Here is a 10029-nt window from a genome sequence, read left to right as displayed (position 1 = left end):
AGGAGGAAGAGAGTATTACTTCTAGTAATAAATATAATGGTAATAATGAAATTAAACGCTATCTTTCGCTCCTTCGGATTTGTACTTCTTTATCTCATATAGGATAACTTAAATAAATCAAAATTAGGAAATAATTCAGTTTAGAAAAACCTTCGGCTGAGTCACAATAAACTATGAATGAAACTTATTTTTCGCGCTTCTCTCTCCAAGAAAGAAATAAGCTAGTTAAAGTTAACTAGAATTAATAACCAGAATGCTTTCATAAATTATATTCAGAAAGAAGATATATCAGTGAAACGGAATAATGATAATGATAAAACCGCATTCTGACGTGCTATGAAGCTTTGCAGATCTCTCTCACGTAAAATAAAGCTAGCAAGAATCCGTTCTAATTGGCAAGCATAACCATCCGATCAATATCCTCCTCCCATGAAGAACATTGAGAGAGGAATGTTAATGGAGAAGCATATTAAGCGAGGAATGCTAGTGGAAAAAAAAGCTATCCGGAGTCTGTTCTAATTAGCAAGCTTAATCATCCGATGAATATCCTCCTCCCACGAAGCATATCAAGAAAGGAAGGTTAATAGAGAGCGCTGCAATCTGTGTATTATTTTAAGATATATCAATGTTCTTTTACTTATATATTAGATATGTTATTTAAGTTATTTTAATCTCCCGGCCGTGCGCATCCCGACCGTCCTCTCGCGGCCTCCGTCCCTGCCTTCGCTGTGTCGGCCGCTGGTTGGCTGGTTGGCTGGCTGCGTCGACACTACCGGCACCACGACTCGCTGACAGGACGTGTGCGGCTCCTGAGGTTGGCTTGGACTTGAGGTTGCGCGTCCTTTGCGGTCCCCCGGCGCCCCTTCCCCCGAAGGCATCCCCGACAGGACGTTCTCCCCCTGACAGGTGTCGGCGGCCCCGCGTTGAGCCTCGAGAGTCCTTCGGCGGCGTCCAGGATGGGTGTCCTCGGTGTCCTGTGTGTCCTGGGTATCCTGGGGAGTGTTGTCCCAGGCGGCACGTCTGCAACCGCCTACGACAGCGTGAACAAGGACCTCCTCCTGAAGAAGGTGGAGAGGAAGATCGACGTGGCGGCGCAGGTCGTCAAGATCACGTCCAAGATCAGCCTGGAGAACGCTGGCTCGGGCGCCGTCGGGGCCTTCCTGCTGGCGCTCACGGAGGGGGAGAAGCAGAACCTCGCCTTCCTCAATGCTCAGGTGGGAAGAAGGGGCATGGGTCTGGTGCCAGAAGGGGCAGGGAGGGGGTTCCTGGGCGTGGGCGGGGGGTCTAGTGGGGGTCGTGAGGGGCCGAGGGCATATGACAGGGGGCTTTCACGCGAGTCCTTTGCTTGGCCGGGGGGAAGGAGAGGGTGCTTGTGGTTGCTTGAAAGGCTTGAAAGGAGGGAAGGATGCATGTGCGTGCGCTGTCAGGGCCTTGTCGGTGCCCTTGTCACGGGGGAAAGCTGGTCTCTTGCCCCAAAGCACAGGAGGATGCATATGCTTACCAATCTGGATGCTTGTTTGAGTACTATCTAGGATTTATGTATTTATTTATTTATTCATTCGTAGGACAACTGCAATTGTTTGGTTTCTGGTATATTTTCATTAGAATGCAGCATTGCTTATCATAACTTTTTGCTTTGATTGAGTGCGTTAGTAGAAAACTTGACCAGACAGCTGTCACCCAGAAGGTAAACAGTGTGAGAAGATTGTTATTGGAAGTGACATCTGTATTTTTTTTTCCCCCCCACACAGCCATATGATACAAGGGAAACTTTGCCTTTAATTGATAGAATAATTGAAAATAAGATTTTTCATCAATAGTATTTCCTTCTATAAAAAAAAAGTGCAACATGGAATACTTTAGTATGCATTTACAGTAAAAACTAATGACACTATCAAAATCAAAGGGGGAAAACCAAACTGACTGATATATGAAATAATCTACAGAGGCAGATGATAACATCGGAAAATAATAAGATATGCTGCGGGAAATACCACATGGGGAGTAAGTCCAGAGCATTCAGGTGGGGTGTGGGGGTAGAGCCGTTGATGGGGCAATAGTGAAACTGGGCGCAGGTCTGGGGGTCAATCCCAATGGGTAGAAAGGTTTTTGGATCATACAGCAATGTTTATGGAGTCAAATAAGTGGCTGCAGTAATAGGGACTTACCATTAGAGGGGTGCAGTCACTTCACATACAGTTACCAGTACTTTCATTTTTATCAGTTGTGATGGAAAATAAGAAGTTATCCATGTGAATAATTGAAACGAGGAATAATAATAATTGCAGGGTTGGATGACTGAATCTAAAATAATTACTAACGAAAACATATGGTAGTTATAGATAAAGTAACTGCACCCTGCTGAGACAAGTCCCTATTACTCCAGCCAGCAACTATGAGGGAAATCTTGGGAATCAACAAATTTCACTGTATTAACCAAATACCTTCCTAACCTGTGGGCTTTAATCTCTTCTCCCAGTGATCAGGTGGGGTTGCATAATAATGCATTGTGTAAAAGTTACAGGCCTGGAGGTGGGGAGCCGTGTGGCTTGGGATTAGTTGCTGTTTATGGGGAAATGTATTCATGTAAATGTAAATGAAAAATAAGGTTAATTCCCATTCATGCAAATTGTAAAATGTGTGAATCTGTTGTTGCTTTCCATCACAAATAAAATTAATATCTTGGTAACTGTTTATGAAGTGACTGCACCCCTCGACATATGATCCAAAAACTTTCCTAACCTGAAGGTTTAACATCCAGACCCCCATCCAATGGTTATTTCCCTATTGGGGCTCTGCCATATAACCCCTTCATGATCACCTTGGACTTGCTCTGTATATAGCATTTATCATGATATATTTTCTTCACTTCTGACATTATTCTTTGCCTTATTTCATGTATCAGTAAGCATTTTGGTTTTGGACTCTGGAGGGTGCATCACTTTCGGTAACAAATACCTCCCTTTCTTTGATATTGTCATTATATTTTCCTATACCTTCATGCCAAAATATTTTGTTGCACATAAAGGGCGTTAATTCTTTAGAGTGGATGCATTTGCCCCAACTGACCAAAAAATTTATTCAATAATCTAAGTTGTGACTGGGCACCTAAGGGGGGGAGAATGGGGGGCACTGCCCCCAACATACCCTGGCAGACCGTCTTCACTTCACTAAGTACGGCACGATAGAGCTAAAATTCAGAAGCAACACGTGGATAAGTGCGTCCATACTGTAAAAATTAACCATGGTGGATAACTAAAGAGTTTCCTAGGTCAAATTTTTGTTCTACATTGTTTCAGATTATTTCACCCTGCAATTTCCTTGATAAATTTAATGCCCTCACCTACTGTTTTGACTATCAAACCTAATAAGATTACTATATATCTGCTGTACACCAATCATTCTCAAAGAATATCTTATTTTTACCTATGGTTTTAGAAATCATTACCTACCTTTTTTCTGTGCTGTTTTCTTGTAAACTAATGATAAGGGCAGTAGAGAAGATGTACCCCATAAATTCTAGGAACTTCATATTGTGTCCTTGCTATGCCAAAAGAAAATCCTGAAAATATAGGATACCATGATACACAAGGGAAAGCAAATAAGCCCCCTATATACTATGAATGTATGTCACTAAAGTGTATTTTCCCAGGTTCTATCCTGTTGGAACACAACAGGTGAAGATTTTGCAGACCAAGCAGTTGGTAGTGGGGTGGCAGCCGCCCCTGAAATGGAGCTTTGGAGGCAAATCCTCGTAGATGCTATGAATGTACATCACAGTAGTAAAAATATATCTGGTATTATTATACCCTCCCCAGCTACACTTGCAATAGGAATGATTAATGAATATGTTCAAAAGAAAATGAAAGCTATCAAAAAAATATAGTTATCACCTGTGTATTGGTGCAAGGTGGCATTACCTAATTTACAGGCATTTCCAGCAAAGACCATTAAACATTCTTTGTAATGATGCCAAAGAAACAGAGCTTTAAACTATTATTAAACTGCCAGAGAAGTTTACATTTATTCATTCAAACAATTATGCTAGCAGCATCTGGAGTCTGTCAGATGTCAATAAATGTGAATTTCAAATATCCAAATTGTCTGCAAGGAACACACAAGGGAGATGAAATGGTCACACTGACTGCCTTATTAAGATACAGTACATCATATGATCTGAATTTTATAACTTTTCTGAATTGCAATGAAAATGTCAGAGGAATATCATCTTGTGTACCTTGGAAGTGATAGCCGTCTTAGCTTGGAGGTTTAGTAGCCTTAGCTGAAGCACCAGATTTGAAACCCATATTTAATACACAAATTATTTTAAAAGGTGCCAGAGTCATGTTATCGGGTTATTCAATTTTAACATTTTGCTTTTCAGTCTGGCGGTACAACATTGAAGCTTTCCGAGAGCAAGGTGCATGAGCATCAAGATATTGAATTCTTCAAGGTGGAACTTAAGGATGCTCTCCAGCCAGGCAAGATTGTTAATGTAAGTATAGAGGGAATATGTACTTCGTAAATTTTATTATTTGTTTGTTTTTTTTACTATTTTACTTTAGACTATATATTTAGGATGTAAGTAAATAGTAATACTTTTTATTCAGGTTGTCATGTATATTTATCACCAAATTACTGAATATCCTATTATAAAAGTATTTTCTTTCAAAAACCATATTTGTTATTTATACTAGTATCTTCTTTTCCTGCTCTTTCTTACTTTGTTCAGTTGTAATTAGTTTCCATTATATCTTAAGAAGTGAAACTAACCATACTTGAAATTCCCTTTTCAGGTAGAGGTAGAATGCTACCTTACTCACATGCTGGAGGCGTATCCTGCTGTCATTCAGCAGGGGGAGAAGCAGCTTGTACGATACCTGGGCAACCACTACATTCTTACCCCCTACACCACCACGACCCAGACTACCACTGTCACCCTCCCATCCCCTAATGTCGAGTCTTACTCACGCCTGAAGCCTAGCTCCCACACTGACACCTCTATCACTTATGGTCCCTATGATGGAGTTAAACCTTTCTCCCATGTAAGTATGATGAAAACTTCAACTTTCTGATTTTTAGAGATGCTTTGTGTTACAGTATTTCTACACAGCTGTTTCATTATAGTGTATTACACGAAAGTATTTATTATATACGAGTTACTAATGAAGAACTGTACATGTGAGTGAAAATATTATATTGTATATTTCTTTTTCCTCTTTCGGATGAATGTTATTCAAGTGTAACAAAAACATTTCAAATTTTTGACTCTCTACAGGATGCAATGGTCATTCACTACGAAAACAACTCCCCCTTCTTGACTGTGACAAACTTGGAGCGTGTGATTGAATTGTCTCACTGGGGCAATATTGCCGTTGAGGAGACTATTGATGTCCTCCATACAGGAGCCAAACTTAAGGGCTCTTTCTCAAGATACGACTTCCAGAGAGAGCACAATACTTACTCTAGTGTCAAGTGAGTTTATTGACCAGATTTATTCATATTTAATATTTCCTGGGAAATGTAGGTCTATTGCTTGGTATGGCACATAATAAACAATCAGTGAAGCATCAAAGTTTGAAAAGGTAACCACTGCCATTCTAAATAGAGATAGGGAGAAGGGAGAGAGAGAGAAGCAATAATCAATGAAAGTTATAGTAGAATTGCCAGTGTGAACCCTAGATAGCCATCTACTTCAGTGGCTGTATGGGCAACTGGACAGACATTGAGAGACAGGCCCAATCCACTAAATTAGGAGAGAAAAAAATAATTTGCAAATTATTTGGAAGGGTTCATTTTCAGAGGTTGTTCATGCCATGATAACAAAATCATTATTATTATGTAATAGAGTAAGGTAGAGTCATAAGATATCAGAATAACCATTTCACTCCTGCTATATTCATTCAAATGAAAAGAGGCATGACCTAGGTACAGCAGTAAGCATTATGATACGCTAGAGCACACCAAGCGGAAAGTTCTGCTACATATAGTGGACTCCTGGGCCAAACAGTAGGACGAATGCTAGAAACCTTAGAGTTAATGACATCGAGAAATTTCTGATACCATCATTAACAGTTTAAAGAAAACAAAATCCTATTCATCTTCAGATCCTTCAAGACCATCATCCCAGCCTCAGCCAAGGATGTTTACTACCGCGATGAGATCGGAAATATCTCCACCTCACACATGAGAATCCAGGATGATGCAGTGGAGCTGGACCTTAGGCCAAGGTTCCCCTTGTTTGGAGGATGGAAGACCCACTACAAGATTGGCTACAATGTCCCTTCATATGAATACCTTTACAACTCTGGTTAGTTTGTGTAATAATTTCATGATCTTGGGTATTGTTTTTTCAACAGAGAATGTTTTTTTTATTTTAATCTGTTCCTGTTGCAAAGTGATTTATAACCATAATACAGAAAATATACTAGATCGATTTCTGTTGGTTATTCAAATTGGTAAAAGAAATTTTAAAATTTTCTTTCTTTCCTTCTCTCTCAGGTGATGAATTCATATTAAAGATGAGGATCTTGGACCATGTCTATGACGACGTGATTGTGGACAATTTGATTGTGAAGGTTGTCTTGCCTGAAGGAGTACGCAACATTGAACTTGAGTAAGTCTTTCTCTAGCTAATTGTTCTTTGTAAACTAATTGTAAACCCATTGACAATAAGTGGCATATATGCATATGACCTCGATTTGCATAAGGTTAAAAGAGCAATACAGCCAGCTAGGGTAGTACCACAGTTGATTTTGAGTAATCGGTAAGATTCCAATAATTGCAACCTGCAATCCATTATCTATTATTCTTTCCTTCAGGACACCATACCCAGTAGAGCGCAAGGCTGACACTCTGCACTACACCTACCTAGATACCATAGGCCGCCCCGTCATTACCATCAGCAAGAAAAACCTTGTTGAGAGTCACATCCAGGACTTCTCCCTCAAGTACAGCTTCCCCTCGATCCTCATGCTGCAGGAACCTCTTTTGGTGGTTGTGGCCTTCTTCATCCTCTTTATCACGGTATGGTGAAGTTATTGCTGCTGCTGTTGATGATTTTCCCCTTCTCTCGTCCCTTTCCCTTTGAGTTTGAGGGTAATATACACATTTGTGTTAAATGGATGAGGATGTGAGAAGGAAAATGGGCTAGGTGAGGAAACAGAGATGAGTGTTCTGTTCAGTTTTACATAGAGGCGAATGGCTTGTGAACAGACCATTCATCCATCCATCCATCCATCTTAGAAATAATGATAATTATAGTAATAACAATGATAATGATAATGAGTAGGTAGATATGGAAAGTTTCATGAATTGAAGTGTGCAAAGAAAATGTTTACACCCTTTCCGAATTTGAAATGGACTTGAAATAGTTCATCACCTTTGCTAGACTTTAAACAATCTATAATAAAATATTGCAATTTTCAAATTATATGTAATGATATTCCAATAGATCATGAAAGAGAAGACTCTCAATTATTCCTTTATTTTAGGTTATCCTTTACGTACGTCTGGATTTGACCCTGAGCAAGGACGATGCCATTGAGGCCAAGATGCGCGTTTCCTCTCACTGTGAAATGATCGACTCCCACCACGACAAACGGGCCCGGCAGTATGAGAAACTTGAAGAGGAGTTGCAGAAGTTGAAGGTGTCTAAGGATGTTAATCAATTCCAGGTAATTATGATGGTTTATTGTACATGATTGTAATTGTACTCTCATAGATATTGATATATACTGGTATGCACAATGTTACATCTAGGTTTCCATTTATTTTCTTGCTTTGTTTCTAAACAAGCTTCCAGAGAGTCGGTGCCCCCCCCTTTCTCTCTCTCTCTCTCTCTCTCTCTCTCTCTCTCTCTCTCTCTCTCTCTCTCTCTCTCTCTCTCTCTCTCTCTCTCTCTCTCTCTCTCTCTCTCTCTCTCTCTCCCATTCCCCCTCTCCCTCTCCCTGATATGTCTCCATCCCCCCCCCCCCCTTTACTCTCCATCTCCTCCTTCCTCCCTAACCCTATCCTTATCCCATCTCCTGCCTTATATACAGCATAAATTCAAAACTTCACATTTATACCATACCTTCCAGACTGCCACCAAGAAGATCCTTCAGAGCATCCGTGATGAGACTCAGATCATCAGCGACCTGGGAGCCAAGATTCGTTTGGACAATGCAGAGTATGCTGACAAAGTGGTCGAGCTCCAGAAGGCAGAAAAGTAAGTTCCACTCCTTTCCTTCATCACTTCTCCATTTTCTCTCTTCCTCTTTCATTTTCATCTCCCTTCTCTTTCTCCTCCTCCTCCTCTCGTTCTTTCTTTCCCTCCCTCCCTCCCTCCCTCCCTCCCTCCCTCCCTCCCTCCCTCCCTCCCCTCCCCTCCCCTCCTCCATCCTCTTTCTGCCTCCAACTCCTTCTCCATCTTCTTTCTTCCTCCCTCTCCTTCTCCATCTTCTTTCTTCCTCCCTCTCCTTCTCCATCTTCTTTCTTCCTCCCTCTCCTTCTCCATCTTCTTTCTTCCTCCCTCTCCTTCTCCATCTTCTTTCTTCCTCCCTCTCCTCCTCCATCTTCTTTCTTCCTCCCTCTCCTCCTCCATCTTCTTTCTTCCTCCCTCTCCTCCTCCATCTTCTTTCTTCCTCCCTCTCCTCCTCCATCTTCTTTCTTCCTCCCTCTTCTCCTCCATCTTCTTTCTTCCTCCCTCTCCTCCTCCATCCTCTTCTTTTTCTTTCTCTCCTATTTCTGTTTTATGATGATTTGTAATGGAGGCATTTGTATTGCATGTCTTGCTTTCTTATTTCCCAGACAAAACACTTATGAGCACTGACAACTGCATGCCTTTTATAATGTTCATCTGTAGTACACACTAGTTATCAAAATACTTTTAGATTTACATTTGTTAATGAGATATTTGTACACACAACCTTTCATTAGGTGGGTAACATGAGTTAATTTTTGTTGGCAATGCTACATCACAAACAGGAGACAGGCACATAGTGCTTGTGCCATCTAACTCCTTTCGAGATATGGTGAGGCACACTTGGTAATATCTTGATGTTGATAATGTATTGAAAGACCTGTTAACTTTCACAGTGGCAGCTTGTAGTTAATTTTGGCTGAGAGTTGAAAATTTATTTAGTGTGCAGTATTGATAGATATTAAATTTGCTTGTGTTCTAGGCAACGAGAAGTGTATGATTGCTGGGTGAATTGGTAATCTCCATTAGGCAGCAGTTCTAAAACTTGGTTTTGAGGAATTTTGTTCAGTTTTGTAGTCTGGTCCTTACATTATCGTTACTTAGGTCTCCATGTGTGCAGATTGATGAGGAGGTTAAAGTTGAAATTAATTATGACTGTGATAATAATTGTAATAAATTTAATAATCAGGCAGTACTTCAGATTTTCTTCATGTAAGGAATTCATATGTATTATTATCTTCACTTTGAGACCAAATATGTTAAAATACCTGCACAAGAGGCAATGATTTCATAGTTAAACATTCATAACATAAATTGGTCATGGAATCCATGAGTGGGGACTTGCCTCCAATTTTGGGATTTCATTTACAGATGATTATTTTCCAACCAACGTCTGACTCTGTGCGCACCCTGTGTGGCTGGGTAGGGTGCTGGGGGCTCCCGTCATTACAGGATTAATACTGTTATTTTGCAAGTAGTCAGTTTATGAAAGTAGATTTCCCTTCCCCACCACATTGATTTTGAATTTTGATCCTGTTTAATGTATATATGGCTTGATAAAGTGTGGGACTAATTTTTTTTTGCAGGTATTTTAATAAGGGATTTAAATTAAATAAAACAAAATAAATAAAATTTATTTGGGGGTGTTCCCAAGCTTGATTTATTCTTTATGTGGTCCTTTTGTGTTGCAGGCTCAGTTGGAATTTGAATAACCATCTTCATGTGTAAATTATAGACAGGTTCTTTTTCAAATGGGGATTGGTAATGATTGCAGTTGATCGTAGATGCAAGTTGATATTATATGAAAGAAGGGAATCTGACAAGACACGGCTGACAGTAGAGAGAAA

The 10029-nt window shown here is 40.2% G+C and overlaps 1 protein-coding gene across 1 annotated transcript in view; it reads left to right on the top strand.

The window, feature by feature from the left end:
* The first annotated feature begins 716 nt into the window (after nt 1-716).
* The window catches only part of LOC125038567 (dolichyl-diphosphooligosaccharide--protein glycosyltransferase subunit 1-like), a 9954-nt gene continuing 641 nt past the window's right edge, over nt 717-10029 (top strand). The window contains exons 1-9 of the mRNA XM_047632099.1: nt 717-1214; nt 4385-4495; nt 4797-5045; nt 5279-5475; nt 6108-6310; nt 6502-6616; nt 6822-7026; nt 7494-7676; nt 8082-8209. Of these exons, the coding sequence (XP_047488055.1) occupies nt 957-1214; nt 4385-4495; nt 4797-5045; nt 5279-5475; nt 6108-6310; nt 6502-6616; nt 6822-7026; nt 7494-7676; nt 8082-8209 (1649 nt within the window). The 5' untranslated portion in view covers nt 717-956. The remainder of the gene's footprint in view (nt 1215-4384; nt 4496-4796; nt 5046-5278; nt 5476-6107; nt 6311-6501; nt 6617-6821; nt 7027-7493; nt 7677-8081; nt 8210-10029) is intronic.

The sequence above is a fragment of the Penaeus chinensis genome, chromosome 25 (assembly GCF_019202785.1).
Source record: "Penaeus chinensis breed Huanghai No. 1 chromosome 25, ASM1920278v2, whole genome shotgun sequence".
Lineage (NCBI taxonomy): Eukaryota > Metazoa > Arthropoda > Malacostraca > Decapoda > Penaeidae > Penaeus > Penaeus chinensis.
Note: the sequence above shows the minus strand (reverse complement) of the source record. Positions and strands in the feature narration are given on the sequence as shown.